This window comes from Callospermophilus lateralis, chromosome 3 (assembly GCF_048772815.1).
Source record: "Callospermophilus lateralis isolate mCalLat2 chromosome 3, mCalLat2.hap1, whole genome shotgun sequence".
Lineage (NCBI taxonomy): Eukaryota > Metazoa > Chordata > Mammalia > Rodentia > Sciuridae > Callospermophilus > Callospermophilus lateralis.
Genome location: NC_135307.1, coordinates 96,421,987 through 96,448,131, shown reverse-complemented (window position 1 = coordinate 96,448,131; position 26,145 = coordinate 96,421,987). Strand labels below are relative to the sequence as shown.

The following is a 26,145-nucleotide window of genomic DNA, read 5'->3' as shown; positions in this document are numbered from 1 at the left end:
AGGTAAATTTACTTTGATATTTAATAGCTACTAGCTTCAAGAGACAATTTATTGGCCTCTAATTCTCCAATTATGTTTTATTTTTCTTTGGATTAATTTTTAATTGTAAAGAAATTGGGAAATTTGTTTATCTGCATTAGGCCTCTCTACCTTCAGGATTTAACTTCATATTTCATTGATTAGTTCTTATTAAATGACACTGGCAGAGCTAAGTTTAAACGGGGACAATTTTTAGAGAGTCCAGAACCTGGATTTCCATAATCCCAACCTCATCCCCATTTTTTAAAACATTTTGCTTCCCTGCCTGTATATAATTCTGATTTCCCTGTGCTTTTCCTCCATGGCTACTGCTATCTCCCTCATAATTACCCTCTTGGCTCCTCCCCTACCCCCACCCCCCCATGGCTATGTCCCCCACCACAGGGTCTTGGCCTTACTCTTTTCTGACAAAACATTTTCTTTTGGAAAAGACCATTCATTTTCATGACATGAAACTGAAGATTCCCTGAAGCCAAAGTCCAGCCCAGTCCTATTCCTGATCAAGATTCTCATCTTCCAGAGACCCTGGGCCTTTCCTCATGGTTCAGGAGAGACCTCAGCACAGTGAATCCGGACAACATTGTCTTTCCCTCACCTTTCCCTGCTCTGCTAGAGGCCACCAAGTCACCCAAAGTAAACTCTTAAGAACTCTTATATGAAATAGCCTTCACATATGATCTCTTAGCAAAATCATGACATGGATAAGGCAGGTATTATTAATCCCAATTTACAATAAAGAAACAGAGTCAGAGACATTGAATTATCCCAGTTGCAAAGCAAGTGGCACTTTTTACTATTTAAAACTGTCCCACATGGGTACCATGGTGCACACCTGTAAACCCAGCAACCCAGGAGGCTGAGGTAGAAGGATCACAAGTTCAAGGCCAGCCTCAGCAAGCAACAAGACCCTCAGCAACTTAGACTCTGTCTCAAAATAAAAATAAAAAGGACTGGGTATGGGCTGGGATTGTGCCTCAGTGGTGGAGCACTTGCCTAGTACTCATGAGACCCTGGGTTTGATTCTCAGCACCACATAAAAATAAAATAAAGGTATTGTGTCCACCTACAACTAAAAATATTTTTTAAAAAATAAAAAGGACTGGGGTTGTAGTTGAGTGTAAAGTGCCCCTGGGTTCAATCCTCAGTGCTGGGGAAATAAATAAATAAATAATAAAACTGCTCCAAAAGGCAGGAATTAGAGAGAAAAACAAAACTCAATATACAACCTAAATAAGCAATTTCAATATTCAATATTAGTTTACTGAATAATTAAATACATAATGATATTTTCACATAGTATACTATTTTATTCAACTGTTATTCAAATTTTATTAATTTGAAGAACATTTAATGGTATAGGGAAGTGTTCACATTATAATGTTATACAAAAAAGGATCAACAATCAATTTTTTTAATATTTATTTTTTAGTTGTAGATGGTCATAGTACCTTTATTTTATTTATTTATTTTTATGTAGTGCTGAGGATTGACCTCAGGGCCTCGGCATGCTAGGTGAGCGCTGTACTGCCAAGCCACAACCCCAGCCCTGAAAAGAGTTGTTTTTTTTTTTTTACCTTATTTTTTTTTTTTTGGTGGGGTTCCTTTTTTTGGTTTGTTTTGTTTTTTGTTTTGTTTGAAACTGGGGGTCAAACCGAGGGCTTTGCGAATGCAAGGCAGACGCTTTGCCACTCAATTTTGTTTTGTGTATGTATATACATATATGCATACACACATACCCCTGTCCACACACCCTTTTGTATATGGAGTAGAGAAGAAACACCCCTCACATTCACACACATAACCACTTAAGTTATTTTTAATGCTCAAACAAAATAAATCACTCCAGGTGACAAATTTATTGGTAATTTTAATTTCCTTGTTGGTTCTCTTCTTCCAGATTTTTTTCTCAGTAAGTCTACATAGCTTTCAGCAGGAAATGTTTTATAAGCAACAACCATGGGCTGGGAGTGTGCTCCATGGTAGAGTGCCTGCTTAGCTTGTATAAGACCCTGAGTTCCATCCCCAGCACCATAAAACAAAATAAAAGCAACAGCCAAGAGTGATCCAGCAGTCTGGTTCACTGCTAGTCCTTCTGACTTTCTGGCAGTCTCGTCCCAGTGCCCTCCGTTCTCTCCCTTCAATCTTATTCTTGTCCCAGTTCCTCTTCTTCCTCTGTCTTTTCTTCCAGGTGTTCTCATGGGCTTCCCCTACCCACCTAGTGGGGATCATTCAGGCTCTGTCCTCAGCCCTCTTCCGCTCATCACTGACCTGACTTCAACTCCCTCTTTCTCTGGTGCCTCCACCCATCACCATCCTCTCCTATGGTCCCCACCTGGACAGGGAGAAGTATGGACAGGTTAGGTAATGAAGTCATATATTTGAGGTTACAGACCGGCCAACAGCACTGTGCCTTGCAGGCTAATAGGACCTGCTGGGTGAGCTTGTGGACTCAGCCTTTTTGGCTTTCTTGAAATGTGAACTTGCAGTTGTTTGCTGACTAGTATGTGAACACCTGGTGTCTCTGACCCTCACTCGCTCTGTGACCCTTTCTCTATAATTCAGTCTTGACCTAAATATGAGCAATATTCATTTATATATTTGGATTTTGTATTACTTCTAAAATTAGGGGGAAAATAAGAACATTTAAAGTTTGTTTTAACAGGATTATTAGCTTTTAGGTTGCCACCATCAACATGATTCCATCATTCTCCCCCCAAAAAAAATTTATTGAGGAATTGTGTGATATTATGTATAATGTAATTAGACAGAAATTTAATTGAAGATTTCTTGTATATTTTGGAGCTGAAAATAAGAGACCATATGGTAGCCCCAATTCTTTATTACCTCCCTACCTCCCCATTCCACTCTAGCCTACCAAACAGAGGAAGCCCTGTCAGGAAATTTGTAGAAAAAAGAAGTGCTCACTGGTTAGACTCAAATTTATCAGCAACTTAACCCAGTTGTAACTTAGCCCCAATCACCATGGGCATTTACCTATCAGCCCTGAGGGCACTGAGACTGCCAGAAAATGCCTCTGGGCATTTACCTATCAGCCAGGATTTTGTCTATATTTATTTTATTGGTTCATGTTATTAAAAACTATTATTTTGACCCCTTTTCATATACAAAAACTATAATAGACTATTCTCTCTCTCTCTCATTTAAAAAATCACTTAGTTTTCAAGTGGAAAGCAGTTCCCTTATTATTAAGAAACTGTCTTTCCTAATTATTTGCAAATAAGTGGATATGACCAGTTCGATTTTTAAAGGAGAGATCAGAGAAGATGAGGCAGAACAAGATAAGAAAAACAGGCATGGTGCTAAGAATGATACATAGCACATGCTAGGCCTAGCGAGTGCAGTAAGATCATGGGCTATTCCCAAGTACCCCTCACCCAGATTTTCCCCTCACCCAGGAGTAGGTAAATAATGAGATGAGGCTCAGGGATGGGTAAAGAAGTCTTGTTTCTAACTATCCTGGGTGCTTTGTTGTTTTGTTAAAAAAAAAAAAAAAAAGGCTGGGGGAATGTAGCCCAATGGTAGAGCAATTGCCCAGCATGCATGAGCCCTGAGTTCAAGCCTTAATACCTCAGAAAATAAAAAGAAAAACTCCGCATAAAAATATCTTTGTCAAATTCCCATAGTCCCGTGAGAGTGGAACGTAGTCTGAGTAACGTCTGAAGCTGGATGATAACTAGAAGGTAACTAGAAGAATCAAGGCCAGGAAAGGAACAAGGAGTCACTGGCCTGATGGTCAGGACATGAGGGGCATGTGGCAGGGGTGCCATAAGACAGGCCCATTCTCTCCAAAGTCATTTGGCCTGCAGCTGGTCATCCAGTCATTGCTGCCCTAGCTTCTGTGGGCCCCTCCTCCTGGAGGAATACTCCCTCTGAATCTTAAAAAGTCTGAAACTTAGAGAAAAGCGTGCTTCCCTGTGGGGCCCTATCCCTCTTGCCCCCAACCCCTGCCACAAGCAGTTTCTCCTCCTGACTTTTCCTCATCTTCCCCAAACCCCTGGTCCCAGTTCTCTGCCTCCTCCTGCTGTCCCCTTCTCCTGCAGCATTTGGGACACTAGAAGTTCCTCTCCATTTCCTTAGCCTTAGGCCCCTACCCTCCCTCATGAGCCCTCTGGGCATCAAGGGACTAGGATAGCAGAAACTCCAAATAGTGTGGCCATTCCTGGAGACTAGTCCTGAAGTAAAAGTCTTAAAAAGCTTCCAAAAAAATCAATCAGGCCTTTTACCAACATACTTGTATTCTAAAGAGCAACCAGAGCACTGGACAACAGTGGTACAATGTCTCTGCATCCTCCAGGTAAATGATTCCCGACCGAGTTCTCAATCCAGTGCAGCCACCTGTCAAGTGCATAAGTGGAATAAAGTCATTGTGAGAAACGGTAGACATTGCTTACATTTTTAAATAGTTGCACTTTAAGTGTATATAGAAGAACCAACATCATATTCTGTTTTGCTTTAGCCCTTTCTTCTCTAGCATTTTAAGGTAGTTTACTGACATCTGTGCTAGCATAGTGCTGCACTGGAAACCAGGTATAAAGAAAAGAGGAGCCATAGAATCTGAGAACCAAGAGACAGACACAGGGAGAAGGGGCGAACAAGGAAGGAGAAGCTGGGATGACAGCCTATATAAGATGTAGAGGGAAACATGCCCAGATATGAGGTGCAGGGACGGGACAGGGTTCCCAGGAGGACCTCCAAGGAAAAAAATGGAAGTAGTCAAGTAGTTGATGTGTTTGAACTTATCAGGAAGAATTTTATATTCTGCTGGACACTTTGGGAGTGAGTAAGCTCCAGACATATAGAAAACTAACCAAAAGATAAACAAGAAGTGTTAACTCCTGGGAAAACAAGACAAATAAGAAAGGAAATGCAGACTGCCATGACTAAGCTGTGAGTGGCATCTAAATCCCAGTCATATAATTGCTGAAGTGTGATTTAACCAAATGTTGAAAGAGAACCAAATTGGAAGGTGGAAGGAGAAATGAATGAGGAAGAGAGCTAAATTCTCTTCTTCCATAGTAGGAAATTGAAAGTCAATAAAATCAAGAACTAACAGTATAAGCATGTAATTTAAATACATAGAGGTAATTACTCATCGAAACAGCTAAAACAGTTCAAAATGTTTTCTCTTTAAAGAGCCAGCCAGCGTCAAAGGCAGGCCAGAAGAGGCCACATTTTGTTTTTGACTTTGAAAATAATAATGTACTATGTATTACTTTGAAAATAAATATTTTAAAAAGTTAAAAAATAAAAGTAGCCAGTTAGTCTAGGGAGTAACGTGGCAAACATAGTCCCTTTCCCTGGTCCCTCTCACTGGGGAAGGAGCACGGTGATGGGGCCTCAGGAACCCAGTTGGAGGAAATAGGTTTCAGTGTCCAAGGATATGCCGGTTCCCCTTACCATTACTGTTCCTGACATGAGTGCGAATGCCTTTCAATAAAATGTCAGGACTAAGAAATATACATTCGTATAATGAACATTTTCTGTGTTTCAATCCTGGGATGCAGCTGCTGGGAACATGAATAAACCACGATTCCTGCCCTCTGGGAGCTCATAGACTGTTGGGAAGATGAAGTTGCACATCTAGCTAGTGGATGATTAATGGATGATAGATTGCTATACAAGGGAATGAGTGTGCTGGAGGGCAGCTAAGGGTAGAGAAATCACCCAGAGATCCAAGGTCCTTCAAATGGAGCCCTGGAGGTTGAGTAGGAATTGGGCTGGGAGGGGTTAAGTTGTCCACACATGGGGGACTGAAGGTGCAGAGACAAAAAGGGACCAGGCATGAGAGAGCCTGGTACAGGTAAGACCAGAGTGCAGCCCAGAGTTGAAAACATGTAGTGGGTGAGCAGTAGATAGATCATCAGCTCAGCGGCCTGTGCCCTGCTCTAGAGGCTTCTTCTTTATCCTGAAGGTTATGGGAAGCTAGTGAAGGTTCCTTCTAAAGGACTAACATGATCCAAGCTGCACCCAGGCTTGGAAGCTGGGGTAGAGAGATGAGTGAGGAGGCAGATAAGCATTCAGATGGGTAATAATGAGGATCTGTGCTACGCAGTGTGTGAGGAAAACAGATGCATTTGAAGATAATGAAGGGAGCTGAATAGACTCTCTGGTACCCTACTAGATGTGGGAACTAAAGGAGAGAAATAAGGCAAGGATGGCCCCCAGATTCCTGTCTTGACATGAGGCAAGGGGCAGTCACACCCAATACCAGGAGAGGGCTTCTGGGGTTAAAGAAAGAAGATGATGAGATTTTGAACATGTGGAGGTTGATGGGTCTGGGAATACAGGAGGAGAAACCAGGCAAGCAGTTAGAAATGGGGTGGACCTCTGGAGAGAAGACTGGATTGAGGACATATTGAGAAGGGATCAACACATGGAAGAGGAGTGGCACCTATCACTCACAGAGAGTGTACGGTGGAGAAGGTCTTAAGGAAACCCAGGAAGACACACAATCTTAAAGCATTGTCAGAAGAAGAGGAACCCAGAAGGAGTCTGAGAAGGACCCAGAGCTGTGATCAGGAAGACAGAGACCTGCTGGAGGCCAGGTTAGATGAAGACTGAGAAGTAGGTGTCTCAGGACAATCCCCTTGGCGTTTTCTGTCCTGGATTACAGGATAGTTAGCATACCTGCCCGCTCCCAACAGCCTGAAAAACACCCACTCACCCTGTGAAAATAAAAAATGCCCTCCCATGTTTCCAAACACTTCTCAGAGACAATTAAAAGACCATTTGGTAGGCCAATAAATAAATGAGAAAATGTTCAATATCATTAGCCATCAGTGAAATGCAAATCAAAACAACGAGAGACCATCTTACTCCAATTAAAAATGTCTATTTTTTTAAAAAGTGTAATCTCATACACTATTAATGGAAATGTAAATTAGTATAACCACTATGGAGAACTGTGTGGAAATTCCTTTTAAAACTAAAATTAGAGGTCTGGGGCTATAGTTCAGTGGTAGGGAGCATGCCTAGTAAAACTAAAACTAGATCTACCACATGATCCAGTTATCCCACTCCTGGGTATATCCAAAGGAAATGAAGTCAGCATACAAAAGAGAAACCTGCATATCCATGTTTATTACACTGCTATTCATAATAGCAAAGATATGGAATTAGTCTAGATGCCTGTCAACAGATGAATGGACAAACAAAATGTGGTACATATACACCATGGAATACTATTCAGCCGTAAAGAGGAATGAAATCTGTCATGTGTAGCAAAATGCATGGAGCTGAAGGATATGATGTTTAAGTGAAATAAATCAGACACAGAAAGGAGAATACCACATGTTCTTTCTCAAATATTGAAATGTATTTAGAAAGGATCCAAATGTAGAATACTGATTACTAGAGATTGGGAAGAGGGTTGGGGTTGGATAAAGGGAGGCTGGATTTGATCAGTGGACACCATATGCATATATGCATATTGAAATATCACATTGAACTCCTTCACTATGTATAATTAATACATGTTAATAAAAATAAAACCAAAAAATGAGCTATACAATAAAATAGTATTCAGCAATCCAAAAAAAAAAAAAAAAGAAGAAGAAGAAAGAAAGAAGGAAGAAGGGAAATAAAGAAAGAAGAAAAGAAAAGAAATGCCATTTATGGCATTGGTGACAGCAGTAACTATCAAGTTCCGAGTGAAAGCCAGGGAAGGACAAAGCCACAGTTCCCCAGGCTGGAGGTTTAAATTCATTATCAAGATCCTTTGGTTCATAAGCGTGATGATTGGGTATTCATGCTATCAAGTGAGATGTGCCTTCCTCTAAACATTTGTTACAACATCTGCACATTACCTGCCTGACAAAAGAAAAAAAAAATCATTATCAAGTTCCTGACACATGTTGGTGGCACAACAGTCAAAGGTGCCCCATCCTGAAACTGCCAGGGAAGAAGCAAATGAAGCCAGGCTAGAGGTCCTTGAGTAAGCCCCACTGTGGGGAGGTGTTGCTGGAGGACAGTAAGTGATACTTGCATCTAGGGAGCAAAATGGGGTGAGCCTCGGGGAAGGATGAGCAACTTCTCTTGGAGACACAGGGATGCCAGACCGAGTGGGAAGAGCTGGCCTTGAGGTTTCCAGACAGTTCCCACAGGCAGCTGCATCAGTGCTGGCTGGGGCTGGAAGGCCTGGCAGGGTTACCAGTCTGCAGCTTAGTCTGTGGGCACTGAGGCCAGCACAGGAAGAGGTATGGGGAGAGCCAGCATGCCCCATGTGCTCTGTGGTCAGCACAGGATGAGGCCTGGTTGGGGAGTCAAGGGCCCCAAAGAAACCAGGGAGAAGGAGGCGTGCTGGAGGAAAGCCACAGGAAGGGAAAGCTAGAGGCTCTAAGGCCAGATTGTTCAAAGCAGGGGGCATTCCATTTAAGAAGATGGCAAGAGTAGAACAGGGCAAGAGTTTGCAGGGCAGGGAGCTAGCACAGGAAAAAAGAAAAGCTGGTGACCTGGTCCATGCTCACATCTGATGTTGCCCTGTGCTGTTTTTTTAATGGAAAAAATGCACATATTCAGTTTCTGATTCTGTAGGGGTTACAACTGAGAATATAAAACAAATCAGCAGAATCATCTAGTCGGCTTCTTCATTTAACAGGCCAAGAAATCAGGAAGGTGAGGATGAGCGCTCCCATGAGTACTTGGGGGTGCAGGGGTGGGACTGGCAGCTGACTCTGTCCTCCTCTCCCAGCTCAGTGGCCTGAGTCAGGTTCCCTGATCAGCTGTCTGTGTTTCCCTGTCTTTGGGGAGCAATCCCATGCCACATCCTGGCTTCTCCATTCCTCAGGACAACCTTTCTCAGCATCTTTGAGTGACTATACCTGGTGACTTGGCTGGGAAATGGTGAAGCCTTTTGGTGATACTGTTTTACATTACCCTAAGGTCTAAAAATTTTTATTCTGAGCCATTCACTGCTGTAGAACCAAGTACAGGGACAATCTAGTTTAGAAAGGAAGCCTCAGAGAAAGACACAGTTCTTGGTAACTTCCAGGAAGTCAGGCTGCCACTGCTGGTTGGTCCTTTCTCTTGGGCAATATGAATGGGTCTGACCCTTGGCTCCATCCAAACAGGTGTCCCTGGAGAACTTGGGAGCCATCTCAGGACCCCCTTTAGGGGCCATCTCACCTCCCATCTACAAACTGCATCCCTCAACACTGTCATTCCATAGGCTTGGCACCAGCAGAAATTAGAAATGTGATTTGACTCTTGTCTCAGATCTCAAATTCATGAAAAAAAAAGACCCAACAATTTTACTACAACATATACATAAGGGATATTATAAGTAATATATTACATCGTCCCCTTTCCTGCTGTTACACATTCAATGTGACTGAAACCCAAAATATCATTGTACAAAATTCATATTTTACCCCTCCCTCCAAAATAAAGTAGAACATTGAACAAGAAATGTCTCCCATCCAGAAGTACCTTCTGGTTTATTCTCCCTCATTTGTTCTAACTTCCTTAATATAGCTAACAGCTTTTTTATTTTTTTTAACCTTTTGTAACCTTACTAAACTGAGTTAAATGTTGCTGTATTTAACTGTGGTATCTTTCAGGAGCCTCAGTCCTTTAGACTCAGATACCTACTGCCTCAGGTCACATTTCATTTTTCCAAATTAGACTAGATTTTGATCCATTTTATTGCCTGCTTTTTAACATTATAGGTGGAATTCAAAAATTGAATTCCAGACTGACATTTTTATTGCTTCAGTCTACTTACTAATTTCACATATTACCCTGTTGGCATCCTCCCATGACTCTGAATATGGCATCTTACTGGCGTCCTTGTTAGCAGTCTGGTGGCGTGAGCCTGGGTTTTTGAGCGCCTGCTGTGGTGAACAGTTTGGGAGCTGCCAGCAGAGAGAGAGGATCGCCAGAGAGACAGAACATGACTTGTGCTATTCCCATGCCCAACAACTCCTCAATATTAAAATAGCTCATGAGTGTGAAGGGGCACAAATGGGGAGGCTCTAGGTGTGGCAGGAGGGATAGGTGCTACTGTCATGGAGAGGGTTCCTGCTGGAATTAAACACCAAGGGTGTGGTAGGCAATGCATCTGGCCCCAGGTGATGCTACTGTTTGATGGGCTGAAGACTAGGCCAGGCAGGTAGCATGGAGTGAAAGGCAAGGGGTAATCCTGTGCTGAGGTGAGAAGGCATTGGAGTATATGCAATTCGATCTGCATTTTGTCAATACACACCTACTTCCAACTGTGGATCCTGAACAATAGAATGTGGGCCTCAAGGAATGAGAAAGACCATGGTAAATCACTCATTTTGTCACTCATTTAAGAGACATTTATTGAATTACTTCTACAAAGCAGGCACTTGTAATGTCACGTAAATCATCTGAGCATCAGTCTCCAAGAACTCAGCCCCAGGTGTGGAAAGCAGAGTCAATTACAGTGCAGCACGGAAAGGATTGAGGTGAAGATGAATGCAAAGGACATCCTCCCTGGGGGAAGGAGTGGGGGTTGGCCAGGGGCTCATGGTGGGAGGGGGCTTTCAGCCACCACAGACAGGCTTCAGTTGTGCCTCTTCCACCTGGGCAGGGTCCATCAGACTTGACTGTAGGCATGAGAAGGTCAGGGTGTGGTTGGCAGCTAGGACACAGGGCCTGATATCTGCTATATTTGGCTCTTGTTGAACTGTCTTCAGCCAGTGGGTTAGGGCAAAGCCATCCTTATGAGCCACCTTTGACTTCTAATTTCAGCATGTTCTCTAACTGACTTTGGATAAGCAGACCTCTGCCAGGAGGACTGGAATGAACAAGAGGGTGGGAAGAACCAGAGGGTCTGTTTCTGAGACTCCTCCTCAGTGTCTCCAGCCATCTCATGGTCTAGGAAGGGGCATTAGCAGGGACTCCTATCATGTGCGAAAACATACCTTTAGACAACTTTCCCCAAAGCATAGAGCTGAGTCATTTACTATTTTCCCCAGATTCTCAATAGCAAAAACTGGAAACAGTTTGAAGTCTATCAAGAGGAAACTGATAGGGGCTGGGCTTGTAGCTCAGTGGTAGAGCGCTTGCCTCCCATGTGTGGGGTACTACGTTTTATCCTCAGCACCACAAAAAAAAATAAATAAACATATTGTGTCCTTCTAAAACTAGAAAAAAAAAAAAGAAAAATTTAAAAGAGGGAACTGATAGAAGTAATGGTGACAAAAATGTCATTTAAAAAAGATAATATATATTTATTGACATGGAAAATCATTGTCATAATGTTGAATGAAAACTCAGGTGAAGAAAAACAAGTGTTCATAGATCCTACATTTGTGAATATGCATGTTTGGAAGAACATACACTTGCTAACTGTGATGCATGCTGGGATGATGGGGGCTCATTTTCTTCTGTTAGCTTATCTATATTTTATGACTTTTTGCAGTGCTCATGTAACATTTTTGATGAGAAAATTATTAAAGAAAGAAACAACTTTGAGAAGAAATAACTGCTTAGTCTCCCCCTCTTAAAATAAAACAAGGAGAATAGTAGTGAATCACGTTTATCACTTTATTCCTGAGAGTGATCTGCCATTCAGAGCAGCTTCCTCCTTTGTGGATGCTCTCTGGAAGGGAGGAAAATAAGGAAGGAAGGAAGGGAGAGTGGGAGGGAGAGAGGAAGGAAGAAAGGATGGAGGGAGGGAGGAAGGAGAGAGACGGGAGAGAGGGAGGGAGGACAAAGGAAGAAAAGACTGTTGTTAAATAAAATATCAAAAGTATTGCTATTTTAGGAGATTATTGCCTGCTACACCTGAATAAACAAATATTACATAAACTGAGTCCTCACCTTTTCAAAATATACACTAGTCTTAAGTGGGCAATTTTTACTAAAAGCATCAAAAACTGTTAATCCCACCTTACATATCTTACATAAGCAACCTCAGAGAATAAGAAGGAAAGCTATTCAATTCATTTTATGAGGCTAGTTTACTCTAACATCAAAATGGGACAAGGAAAGCACCAGGGAGAAATTGTAGGCCAACCTCACTTTTGAGTATAGCTCCAAAATGCTAAATACAATATTAATAATAGATTCACCAATATAGTAAATACACACACATTAAGACCAGGAAAGGCTTACCCTGGGTATGCAATGATGGTTTAAATAAAAAAGCCTTTTTATAATTGATAAGTTCACATATTAAAAGAGATAAACTGTATGATCATCTCAATGGGTACAAAGAAAGTATTATAGTTATGTGTGCATTTCTACTTTAAAGCAAAACAAAAAACCTTAGCAAAATAGGAACAGGAGAAAGATTTTTTAACTTGATAAGTGGTACACATCAAAAGCTCATCATATTTATTGGGAAAATTTTAGAGGTAATCCTGTTAAAATTAAAGAATAAAGCAGGGATGCCAAATAGCACTCTTACTATCCAAATTGTATGGGGTGTTCCCACCATGGCATAAAGCAAGAAAGAAAAAAGGAGGTAGAAGAAAAATTTTATGCAAGCAATGTTGTATACATAAAAAAATCCAAGAGATATAAATAAAACCTAATAACAGAGCTCAGCAAAATTTCTCAATTAGAGATAAATATACAGGAACCATTTGGATTCCTATGCATCATTAACAACCATTCAATGATTGTAATAGAAAAAAATTTATGCTAACAGGAGCAATTGAAACTCTATGCTACCTTAAAGGAAATCTGGTGGAAAAAAATGTAAGAGCTTTATGGAGAAGAGCCATAAGCATTACTGAAGAACAAAGAAGGTCTAACTAAGTGGAAATAATATCATGTTAATGGATGTGGTGTTTCTATATTAAAGATAACAGCTTACTTAAGATTAATAAAGGGTGGTATTGCATTTGATCAAATGATTCTAAAATTCATGTGGAAGCCCAGTACAGTGGCGTCGTGTGTAATCCCAATAACTTGGGAGACTGAGGCAGGAGGATCACAAGTTCAAGGCCAGCCTCAGCAACTTATGGAGGCCCTAAGCAATTTAGTGAGACCCTGTCTCAAAAAATAAAAAGGGCTGGGATCTTAGCTCAGGGGTAAAACGACCCTGGGTTTAATCTCCAGTACAAAACAAAAATTCATATGGAAGCAGAAAAGTGAGAATCAAGACAATTTCTAAGCAGAATAAAGAGAAGGGACTTCCTTTTGTTCTATCATAATTTAAGAGTATTGGTAATTAAGAAAATATGTTATTGGTAACAAAAAATACTAGTGGAATGGAGGAGTAAAAAGCTTAGAAACAGATGCATGAAATATGGAAACTTGATAAGAAAATGGAGGGGCTAACAGATCAGTAGCAGAAAGGATAAACTATTCAATAAAAAGAATAAATTGTGAGGAGAAAAAAAATCTTGACATCATAAAATAGATTCCAGATGGATCAAAGATCTCAATGTGAAAAGCAAAACCTTAAAACTTCTGGAAAATACATGACTCTTTTATCACCTCATGGCAGGAAAGGAATTTTTAAAACGAGATATAAAAACCCATCAACCATCAAGGGAAAGACTGAAAAATGTGACAATGTTAACATTTAAATCTTCTGTATGACTAAAGGCACCATAATAAAAGTAAGAGTGAATACTACAGACTGGCAGGAGGTATGTGCAACTCATGTGAGATCAGTGGAGGATAAGAATCCTTAGTATATAAAACTGCTATCAAGGGCTGGGATTGTGGCTCGGTGGTAATGCACTTGCCTGGCATGTGTGAGGCACTGGGTTTGATTCTCAGCACTGCATATAAATAAATAAAGGTCTATCAACAACTAAAAACAAAAAAAAAAAATTTAAAAAAACCTGTTACCAGTGAACAGGAAAAAGACATGCAATCTAATTGAAAAAGTATGAGTATATTATATGAATGAGCATTTCACGGAAGAGAAAAACATAAATGCCCAGTAAACAAAAAAACATCAAATTTCACTAGCAGTCAGGGAAATGCATATTAACACAAGATTCCACTTTGTACCTATCAGATTGGCAAAAATTAAAAAGTTGGACCACTTGAAGTGTTGATGAGGAAGCAGAACCCCAGGAACTCAGACACTGCTGCTGGGAGCGAAAATGAGTGCAGTGTCACTGGGGAGCACTTGGCAGCTCTTGCTACAGACTTGGCAGGCTTGCCCTAGGTGTAGACTCTGGGAGGCTGTTGTGAATGTGCAGAAAATGGAAATAATTTAAATGTTCATCAACAGGAAATACATGGATATTTTCATACAGGCAACTAAATGACTAGGTAAATTTGGAAAGCATGATGTTGAATGAAAAGGATATGTGTAATATGTAGTGACACATTTTAATGTGAAGTTTAAAAATGATTCCCAATATAACGTTGATGCAGGCACACTCGTACAATGAGGCAAAAATTTTAAAAACAAAACAAAACAAACAAACAAAAAAAAACAGAGATGAGCTAAGGCACATCAACTCCTGGATTCCAGTTAGATCTGAGGAGGTAGAAGCAGAAGAGAGGAAGGTCCCCTCTCCTTACTTCCCCCTGTCTTTAAGGCCAAAATATTAAGACTTGTTGCTTTTGAGTGGTGACCACACAAATGTTTGGTTTTTTTCTAGATGTTTTAGATGTGCTGTGGGTTTTTAAAAAGAAATTAATTCTTCCGAGGGGAAATAAAACTGCTCTAACTCCATTTTTAAGTGGCAGCAATTCAAGAAGCATTTAAACTAATTGGTTTGTCACCCCCTGCATGGTAGGTCAGTATGGTGGGTTGAAGCATAAGACTATAAGACAGATGGCACAATCCAGCTCTGCCACTTCCTAAGTAGTAGGTTTAGACAAGCTATCTCATCTCTCTTTGCTCATCTCAAATGTTATAGCTGCTGCTGCTGCTGCTGCTGCTAATGGTGATGACCATGATGATGGTGATGGTGGTGGTGGTGATGATGATGATTAGTGCCTACTTCATAGAGTTTCTGCAAGAATATGATTAATTGTTGTCCATGAAGCACTTCATATAAGCAACACCACATAAGTAGATTCTATTATTATTATTGAACCTGAATATGATCTACCATTCAGAGAGATACTAGTTATTTGTTAGATGCAACAGGGTGGGGGTAGATAAGCTTTGTTTAAAGGAATCATGTAAGTAGATGTTGTTTTAGTGATGGTTGCTCTTCTGCTGCAGTGAGACAAAAATATCTCTCAGATCTCCATAATTAACCTGTTGAGTTGGAGATGATTCACCCCCCAGTGACTTCACAAAGTGTCTGCTTCAGTTAGCTCTGGTAAGTAAAATTATCAAACACTCATTCACTTTTCAGAGCTGGCTATAAAATCAATATGAAAAACAAAATCAATATATAATTCTGTTGAAAAATATATAATCCCCCTCTAAAAATAAATGCTACATCTATCTTCAAGTTTTGATGAATACACAATATTGTGCTATCATAATATTTTTTTCATAGTATTTTTTTAATGATGAGATGTTAACTCTCCTAGCTACTTGGAGATTTAAATTGAGGCCTACTTAACATTTCTAATAAGTGAGAAATCATAGTCATTAGGAAGCCAAGAGCAATTTTCTGAAGGTAGATTCAGAAAGGCTAAGATTGCAGGCTTTGTTTGGTGTCTGGTGAACTTGGGCCCAATGGCAGCTCTGCTACTTATTAGCATCAGAGCTTTGAGTGAATTACTTCTACAGGCTGTGCCTCAGTCTCCTCCTCTATGCAACGGAAGAGAGCTTCCTCTCTTGCAGAATTGTTGAGATTCAAATACACGGTGTATGCCACCTTAGGTACAAATTCATGCTAAAAAGCTTTAATAAAATGATTTGAAATGTAGATTTCAAACACCTTTACTTGCCTTGAGTTATTTCCCAAAGACAGTAGGAAGCCTTAACAGGAAGCAAGATAGTTTTTGTATTTTGTGTTTGAGATAGGGTCTCGCTGTGTTACGCATGCTGGCCTTGAGCCCCCAATCCTCCTGCCTTGACCATCTGAGTTGCTGGGATTACATTTTTACACCATTGAGACCAGCTTTAGCAAAACAGTTAAACAAATTGTGGTTTTGATCCTTATCTCTAGCTTATCCTTAGTTGAGTTACATATTTCTTGGTGCTGATAGGTGTTTGACTGAGAGGTTGAGGACCAGATGAGATAATGAACTAAAAGTTTTTACAACTATCCCTGCCAGTCTCTCTTCAATATGTTATTGAAAGATAGTAAGAATGAAAAACCTTTGGTCGTCTTCTTACTGTCTAGTGCTGCTTTTCAAGGGCGATTACTCATTGCAAGGTTTTTGAAGATATCTGAATCTCCTTTCCTATAAGAAATGTCTGTTTTGACTATAGCTGCTTTTATATGTCCTTGCTTAGCATGCTGAAACGTCCAGTAAAACTAAGAAAGTCCACCATGCCTCATCCCCACAAACACATCCATCCCCAGTTCTGTCTCTGAATGAATCAATTGCTAGGATTAAGCATCCACCATGGGCAAAGCCAAACTCTGCCTGCTCACAGGCTTGAGGAAAAGGCAAGATTTGGGGGTGCTCAAGCATAAGTTGGAGGCGAAATGACTAACCACATGTCTCAGGAGTGATGATGGTCCAGTGCAACACCCTCTGTTATGGGTTTGTCTCAGGTATTTCAGTCCTTCCTTCTTCCCCCCTCCACACCAATCCTCCTGCACGCAAATCTGCTTTTGCCTCTCTACCCTATTTTTTTTTCTCCATGCATAATGGTTTTTATTTTTTCTGTAGAGTACACACTAAATTTTAAATCACCTATTCTCACCGGGTGGAGAAAGGGTGGTTTTGTGGTGGGCCACAAAGGGAGAAAGAGAATTCCAAGAAGGATACAGTGTGGCTCTAACTACAGGGAATAGAGAACCCACTTTAATAGGATAAGCAGGTATTTCCATTTTGAAGGAAGAGTCTGATTATTCCTCAGGGTCCCTAGCTAGATAATTGTTTCAGGAAAATTGTCATCTTATCATCTGTTTCTTAGCATTTTCATGGGAAAATAGGAAGCTTGGGGTCATATGAGTGAGATTTAAGGTGCCTGATTGAACAGTAGTGCACCCATCTCCGCCCAGACACCCAGGGGCACTGGCAACTCAGGTTGAATTCATCTTTCTGCTATACTGGCTTCTCCAAGATGCCTATTTCAGTTAATGGCACCTAAAAGTCCCCCTACTCAAATGAGTCTCCTGGTTAGAAAAAACATTCAGTATCATCCTTGGCTTATCCCTCTCCCTCAGCCATCCATGCCACTCTTTATTGCTTTTCCTGTCTCCCAAAGGAGAAGCTAAAGATCAATAACACAACACATTTAACTGTTTTGCTAAAGCTAGTCTCCATGGTGTACAAATGTAATCCCAGCAACTCAGGGAGCAGGATCCTAGGTTCAAGGGCAGCATGAGCAACACAGTGAGACCCTACCTCAAACATGAAACACAAAAAACTGTCTTGTTAACTGTTAAGTCTTCCTATTGCCTTTGGGAAATAACTCAAGGCAAATAAAAGTGTTTGAAATCCATATTTCAAATCATCTTATTAAAAATTTTGAAATGTTTATGGCTCATCTCTTATCAGATCTGGTTAGACCATTACTTTTCCCTTATAGTTTGGCTGTGGAAAAGCTCTTGCCACGAGGAACACAATCACCAGCTCTGCCATCCCCTCATGGTTTGCATGTACTTACATGATTAATGCATGGTCTTCAGTCCTTGGTTTTGTTTCTTACAGAAATCTTTCTAAACCACCAGTCTGTTTTGCAATGGTTAGTTTAGTTAGAACTAAATAATATAATCAGTGAGCCTCTTTAACCAAGCATACATAAACATATGCTGAAATAAAGCAAAACTTCTAAAAGGGCACAGACAAGTGAGGTATACGCTAAACACCCCCTACACACACACACACACACACACACACACACACACACACTCACATACCATGCTGGGTAACTTTTTCGTCCTTCAGAATGCCACACACCAGTGGGGATCAGGGTCAGTCTCTGTATTAGATATTAGTAAAGTTTATTTTCTCCATTACAATAAAACATAAATAAAGGTTCTAATGTTTTCATTTTGTGCACCACACCAGTGGTGTTGGTGGAGGCTGCTGCCCTTTAAATCATGGTGTCCCTGTCCATAGAACACACAAACTACTTTCTTCTTGTTGCAGGTAATGGAAATTTAGGGGAGCTCAGGTCTTCTTAGAAGACCTTTCTCATCATTCACCAGAGGATCTGTCTTTAAGGCAGGTGGGGCTCTTCTGGAAAGTTAGGGAGAGACCAAACCAACAGAAGTCCTCAAGGACTAACCCTAACCCCTCCTTGTTCATCTAAGTTATATTGTGTATGCATTTTAAATGTCTCTGAATGCCTTTCTTTTTTTAATATTTTTTCAAGTTTGTAGATGGAAATAATACCTACCTTCCTTCCTCTCTTTCTTTTTTTATTTTTATGTGGTGCTGAGGATCCAACCCAGTGCCTCCCATGTGCTAGGCAAGCACTCTACCACTGAGCCACAACCTCAGCCCTCTGAATGCCTTTATTAAGCCTCAAAAATACCATCTCACTCAAGTATGAAAGGGATCAGATCAACAAAAAGCATTTCTCATGAGTTTCTAAGCTTTGATCACTTTTCCATGAGGTTGGAGATCAAGGTTTTTGCTTGTCCCTAACTCAAAGGCCCCACCATCCCTTAACAATTTCATTTTATTCTATTTCCTCCAGCTCCCTGTTCTTTCTTTGATATTCCAGTAGTATACAAATAACAGTTTTATACTAGGGAAGGAAAATGGTTTGACTAGATTGACTCCCCTGAAGATGCCATAACTCAATTAGTCTTTCTGGAAACCACAACTGTGTTACACTTACATTTCAAAACATTACTCAAGGCTCCTTGATAATCTTGTCCCCAATCTCTACTTAAGGACAACCAAAAATTAAAGCAGAAACCATGTCTTCTTGTCACGGGCATCCCTTCCTGCCAACTACCTTACTCCTGTAGCCAATCTCTTCCTCATCATTCACCCAGAGGAGAAAAGGAAATGAGAAGGAAGAGGGGAGGCCCTCACCCCCGCTTCCAGGTCCTGGCCCCTCATCAGTAGTGATGGGTATAACATGAGGGACATAACAGGACCACTCATCTTTTCTGGGTGCATAAGCAGCTGAGCAGGATAGTTCCTATAAGTTCAAAGTAGTTGTGAGCCTGCTCCATCTCAAGGAAGCTTGCTTGTAGTTTTCCCCCCAATATTTAAAAGTAAGTGATTGAGAGTCAGAAGCATGGACTACCACAGATCTCCCTCTGGCACAGGGTCTTACCCTGCCCCCCACGACCTGGGGCCTTCCCTCCCACCTTCCCTGTATCCTGGGTCCTCTGTCGTGACAGATGGTGCTCATAAAGCACCACAAGTTATTTTTGTCTGGATACCATGTCCACTGTTAACTTCTACTTAACATTTTTTAGCTAATTTGCTTTCCTGCCTTCATCTTAAGCTGTTTACAGAAGTCAAGTGATACTGTCTGTATGCTGGCTATTACACATAATTTCAAGCTATCTAATTTTGAAACAACTCTCCATATTTATATTCAAGTTTTTCCCACACCCTTCTTATAGAGGTAGAGAAGTTGCAGAGTCCTGTGAGTGACAGAAGAGCTGTCCCCTGGTCCCTCTCCACCTCCACATCCTGGGTGAGGCTCAAAGTACTCTCCTAGGCTATAGCTGACAGCTCAGAGGCTGTAATCTTCTATAATCATCATTTACTTCATCTTTCCTCAAATCTATCACCTTGTTATTACCATGCTCATCTTACCAGGCTCATCTGCCTCTTTTAGGCCCATTCATCCGCTTGGTAAGATCTTGCTGTTTATCACCATCAGTGTGGCATTTCACCATCTGAGAAAGGTTGGTGTTTTCTAGAATCATGGAAACATCACTTATTCTCTGGATGAACATCATTTATAAAAGCAGTAACTCAGACTAGTCCCAGTGAAGTCCCCACTTAGATTATCTTTTGCTTTCTGTCTCCCTAAACTAGTTCCCTATTCCTGTCATACCATTCTCCCAACATAGTCCTGGTACTTTTCCTTTTTTTATAAATGTCCTAAGGATACTTACTTTCAAAGCATTGACTTCACATTCCTTTACTCGAGCTCTCCCATCAATCTTAGTTCAGAAAGTTTCCATTTCTTTCTACAAGGATGGATTTTTCAGCTTCATCAATGTTGTCTCATTATGCTTGCTGGTCAGGGGAGCTATATTATTGCTATATAATCATATTTATAGCTCTATGTTTAGAGGCTCTGAAGTATCATATTTAATCTCCTACCTTTCGTGGCTTGAGAATGGGAACTTTTGTTCAAACCTAGTCAAAAGAAATTTATCCTTAGCCAAAAGAGCTTTCCTCAGGATTGTATACAGGGATGAGAAAACGGATTTTGCCAAGGCCTATCCTGGATATCTTGGTATTTTCCACCAAGAAGCATATGTCCACTAGTTAGGCCTATTCCCCCAAATATTCTAAGCATACTCCTGACCTTGATTCTCAAAGCCTAACTCATGCTCTTCCTCTCTGCCTATATTATCACTTCCTTATGGGTCACCAACACAGTCCCTTTGCAGAAGACTGAGACAAAAGGATGGATGGAAGCAAGGCCAAGATTTCCCTTGCTTGTGCAAAAACTTCTGAATCGGACTGCCCCCCAGGGCACACCCTCTCCCTCAAATCATTGTAACATCATGTATGCATGGTGGAACGGTGGTATTTTAGTTAGCTTTTCATCACTGTGACCAAAATACCCAACAAGAACAACTTAGAGGAGGAAAAGTTTATTTGGAGCTCACAGATTCAGATGTCTCAGTCCACAGATGGCTGACCACATTGCTCTGGGGCCAAGATGATGCAGCACATCATGGTGGAAGGGCCCAGAGCACAGGAAAATGGCTCATCTCACAGATGGGTCAGAAGCAGAAAAAGAAGGACAGGAAGGGGCTGTAGGAAGAACAAACCTTCCAGGGAATGCCCTCAGTGGTCCACCTACTCCTGCCAAACCCCACCTGCCAACAGTTTCCACCCAGTCAGTTCATTCAAACTAGGATGGACTGATCAGGTTACAGTTTAATAATCTAATAATTTTACCTCTGAATATTCCTGCATTAACAGGAGTTTTGGAGGGGGGACATACCTCATATCCAAACCATAAGAAGTGGCATCTCCCCACTGTGCCCTGACATATCTTTGGGAGGTATTAAAAGTGTTCTGTTGACCAGCCTGTCTTTATTTTATTTCTCTTCATCCTTCCCATTATTTTCTATATGTAAAAGATGTGTGGGGTATGTGTGTGTGTGTGTGTGTGTGTGTGTGTGTGTGTGTTTGTCTCCAGAAAGTTTGGGAAGTGGACTAAATAAAACTATACATGCAGCTATCTTTCTCACAGGACTGCTCAAAGCCTTAGTAAACTACTTGTATGGTGAACCATCAAGAGCCAGCCTTAATATTTAGTCATCTACAAACTCATTTAACTTGACTACAAATCCTTCTATCCTAGAGGACAGAACAGGACTCACAGGATACATAGTGGGGCACATTTAACATGTCATAATCACTTACGGAGCTTGTGACAGCTTAGGATCATTGGTGTTGGTGGTGAATTTTTTTCCTTAAAGCTTTCCAGTGATTTTGTTTATCTATAACATTTTTGAGTTTTTCTGCTGTAGAGTTTTGATCTTTAAGTCTTCAGAGATGTTGTTCACACTGCGATCCTTCTAAGCTCTCACCCTAGAAGTTTGTACTCCCAATTCACGTGTAGGTACAAAATAAGTTTGTTTGTTTTTGTTTTGTTTTGGGGGTTTTTTTGTTACAAGAAAGATGACTGTAAACATCAGGGAAACCACCAAGGGACTTACCATCTTGGTGGAAATTACTGGCCTGTATCCTGACTTTAGAAACTACTTTCTAACATTGTAGCTGTTTCCATCTACCTACATTCAAATCTACCTTCAGAGTCCTCAGAGCTCATGCCAACAATTACCACTCACGCTAATTTAGGCTGTTTTCATGTTTCTGCATTTTGTTTTGTTATCTATATCTTGCCTCCTTGCAGAACCATATTCAGAATAAGACCCAACTGAATACTTTTGGGGGGATTTTTCCATAATACTTCATACAGAATCAAGCTAATAGTAAGTGCTGAATAACTATAGGAAAAAAAAGGAATAAAGAGTCCTTGGTCTAAAGGGGATGAAAAGGGTTAGAGTTGACTGTAGAGTTAGTTTAATTAATTAATCGCAGTGCTGGAGATCAAATTCAAGGCCTCACATATGTTAGGCAAGCCCTCAACCACTGACCTACACCCCCAGCCCATGACACTAAAATTGAAAAGCAGGTACAAAGGGGTGAGAAGTGTGGCAATATGTAGAGTGTACAGCTTACCCTGCTGAGATATCTAGAAGCATCTTACCCATTAATTAAACATTATCTGCTTTCACTTTCTGAAATGTTTTCTTTTTTTTTTCTCTATTCTTCATTTTTTAATCTCAATGATACACATATCACTAATACTTCAAGAATAAAAGTAAAGTGACCAACTTGTCCTAATTTGCCTGGGACTTTTTCAAATTTGTCAGTGAAGTCCACTATCTGGGAAACTCCTGATTGCTGGCAAACCTGACAGGTGATTGCTCTACTAAGAAGACAGAAAGATTTCCTTGATCAAATAATATGGGGAAATGAACATGCACCTACAGTTCTAGCTACTCAGGAGGCTAAGGCAGGAGGATTGCTTGAGTGCAGGAATTTAAGGATGGCATGGACAACAGTAAGATTCTGTCTCAAAAAATAAAATAGGAAATTTGAATTCTCTCACCTGAATTAATTTCCGATTGCTTCTGTAACAATTTATCACAAGATTAGTGGCTTAAAACACTAATGCACCATTTTATATTTCTAGAGATCAGAAATATGAAGTAATTCAAGTACCATTGTGATATGATATCCATTATTGTCCATTTAAAGGGTGCACAGCAAGGTCTTCTTTAAAAATTAGACCAAGGTGAAGCAGAACATCATGGCAGAGGGTCATGGCAGCCAGGAAGCAGAGAGAGAACAAGAATCCATGGATAAGATATAGTCCCCAAAGGCATGCTTCCAATGACCTGCATTCTCCAGCCATTCCCACCAGACTACAGTTTACCACCCAGTAGTCCATTCAAATTATCAATCTATTGAATGGATTAATCCACTGATGAATTACAGCTGTCATAATCTCATCATCCCACCTCTGAATATTCCGGCATTGCCTAACACATAGGCTTTCCAAGGTACATTAAAGATCCAAATATTAACAGACCTTATTCTTAGGCAGTTTTTAGAAGCTGTGACTATAAAGTAATGACTCATTTTTTTATATTTCAAGACAGATCCATCTATATTTCATTGTTCCTTTTGGAATAATCACCTGAGGAGACATAGACTTGTTTCAGTGACAGGGCCATTACTGACTTTAAAGCTTACAGCACAATCTTTTGAAAATCCTAGTGCTTCTAAATATTTGTCATAGGGGGACATATTTGTTTTTTTGGTTTTTTTTTTTTTTTTGAGCAAAAGTTATTCACACAAAGTCTGGAAACCACGGTGGATGATCACACTGGGCAAGAATAACATTTGTCTCAAACTCTGGAAAAGCATAAATCAGGAAATCAGAGCTTTCTTGGGGTAGTCAGGAGTCACAATTCATTCCTTTTATGTTCTATATGATATGTGTTTATTCTCTTTGCTCTGAGGCTGAAGGGAAAATCCTGACTATGTCAGGTTCACTTGGATGTCAAGTTGCTTAAAGATCCTATAGTCTTAGACTTTGGAGAGAGAGCTTACTGGGGCCATGGAAGGCCCTTGGTGCCTACTGCTTTGGTTCTACTGATCTCTGTCGTTATGCAATAATTTGCTCCTGTGTAATTTGTGAAACTGAATGTTTCCATGGTGGCAGCAATTGTAGAGAGTTCTCCATGAGCTAGTAGAATCAAAAAAAAAAAAAAAGATTTTATGCTTGAAGATCTAAAATAGTGAGATGTAGCCTGGACAAGAGGAGACCACTTCCCTTGCAAAGAGCACAAGAACAGTTAAGAAGGTTCCAAAAGGCAAAGAGGCACAGCATGTGAAGAGAATGTGGGGCCACCAGGCTTGTGTGGAGTTCAGTTAGGGAGTTATGGTATATAAAGACATGAGTTTTTAGAAACATAATCAACAAGTCTCATATTCCTATAACATTTCTGTCTTTTCTTACTATAGGTTCTGATGTGTTTAGTTCAAAGAGTCTTGCCATTCAAGCCCAGAAGAAGATTCTGAGCAAAATAGCAAGCAAAACTGTGGTCAACATGTTGATTGACGACACCAGCAGTGAGATCTTTGATGAGCTCTACAAAGTCACCAAAGAGCACACCCACAACAAGAAGGAAGCCCACAAGATAATGAAAGACTTAATCAAGGTGGCAATAAAAATTGGAATTCTCTATAGGAACAACCAGTTCAATCAGGAAGAGGTTGTTATTGTGGAGAAGTTCCGGAAGAAGTTGAACCAGACCGCCATGACTATGGTCAGCTTCTATGAGGTAGAATACACTTTCGATAAGAACGTGCTCTCCAAGCTCCTGCATGAGTGCAAGGAACTGGTTCATGAACTGGTGCAGCGGCACCTGACGCCCAGGACCCATGGGCGCATCAACCATGTCTTCAACCACTTTGCTGATGTGGAGTTCCTCTCCACCCTCTATAGTCTAGATGGAGACTGTAGGCCCAACCTCAAGAGGATTTGTGAAGGAATCAATAAATTACTAGATGAAAAAGTCCTTTGAATGGCTACTCTCCTCCTGGACTTTGCTGCTTTAAAGTTACAACATCCAACATGGTCCAGGTGAGAATCAAGAAAACAAGCAGAAACCCATGTCAAAGATGTCCATGTTCTGTCCTATTCATCCATCTAATGCTGACGCTGAACTGAGCTCAGGTGTGTTTATTCCGTAGCTCTCTGATGAGGTCTATACTTTAAATTGCCTGTGTTTGCAAGCCCAAAGGACAGTTCATTTATTCTAAGCAAAAAGGCTGCTTTGCTCATGATGTGAGCTCAGTTCATCTTAGAGTGGAAGGAGCCCTGGACCAGGAGCCAGAGGACATGAATTCACTTATCACCTCTCCCAGTTACAACTCTGTCCTCTGTGTTCTGGAGCCATGATGCCTGTCTGCCTACCTCACAGGGCTCTTGTGAGGATCAAATGAGATGATGTATGGTCATGCTAATGTTGAAAAGTCTAATGTAAGATCTTAATATTTTCTCTTTGAGTGTGAAAGGGATAAACCTAGGTCTAGATTGTTTAGCAGCATTAAAAATGGGTCAGGCTTGAATCTCTCTCTAAATCTGCTGCTTCAAACAAAATAAAATGAAATCCAAAGGTGTGAAAAAGTATGCTTAAAAATAAAAAAAAAATGTCTTTAAAAACATTCTAAGTTGTTTAGGTCTTAGATGAGCAGACTTATAACCCAGTGGAAGGAAAGTTTCCACAGGGTATGGAGAACAGAAGCAGAGGAACACTATGCTCCCCCTGCAGGACCAGCCTTCCCTCATGAAGGGGCTCCATCCTTTTGACCCAGGGAGGCTTTATTCCAATAAGCACAGGAGAGTCAGGCAGAGTGAACCCCTATTCATCTTTCTTGGCTTTTCATGGTCATTTTGTGCTGTTTTCTCTGATTCATTAATAAATTCAATTTACCCTTCAAACAAGTCTTGGAGTTGTGATTCAAAAAGAAAATTCCCTGGAGTTAGAGTAGAAGTATTGGAAGAAAGAAGAAAATGAAGAGCAAGAGGTCAACACTCACACCCCAAGGGGAAGTAGCCCCAGGGAGCACATGTGGGTGTGTCTTGGAGGGGATCAGTGGAAGCTAACACACAGGCACTTAAATGTCTCAGCCTCACTTTCACACTGAGACCTTGGGCATCTTGCCATCATAGTCTTAATCAACGATGCTTATATCTTATGATCATGTAAACCACACTAAGCTGTACGTGGTAGCACACACCTGTAATTCCAGCTGCTCCTGAGGCTGAGACAGGAGGATTGCAAGCTTGAGGCCAGCCTGGGCGACTTAGAGAGACCCTGT

The 26,145-nt window shown here is 40.7% G+C and overlaps 1 protein-coding gene and 1 non-coding gene across 2 annotated transcripts in view; both read left to right on the top strand.

The window, feature by feature from the left end:
• The window catches only part of Tnfaip8l3 (TNF alpha induced protein 8 like 3), a 35,489-nt gene extending 9,797 nt beyond the window's left edge, over positions 1-25,692 (top strand). The window contains exon 2 of the mRNA XM_076848570.2: positions 24,283-25,692. Within this exon, the coding sequence (XP_076704685.1) occupies positions 24,283-24,845 (563 nt within the window). The 3' untranslated portion in view covers positions 24,846-25,692. The remainder of the gene's footprint in view (positions 1-24,282) is intronic.
• Positions 7,773-7,875, top strand: LOC143396183 (small nucleolar RNA U13). Its single transcript, XR_013091055.2, has one exon. It is a non-coding gene; the product is annotated as a small nucleolar RNA U13 (small nucleolar RNA).
• Positions 25,693-26,145: the final 453 nt, after the last annotated feature.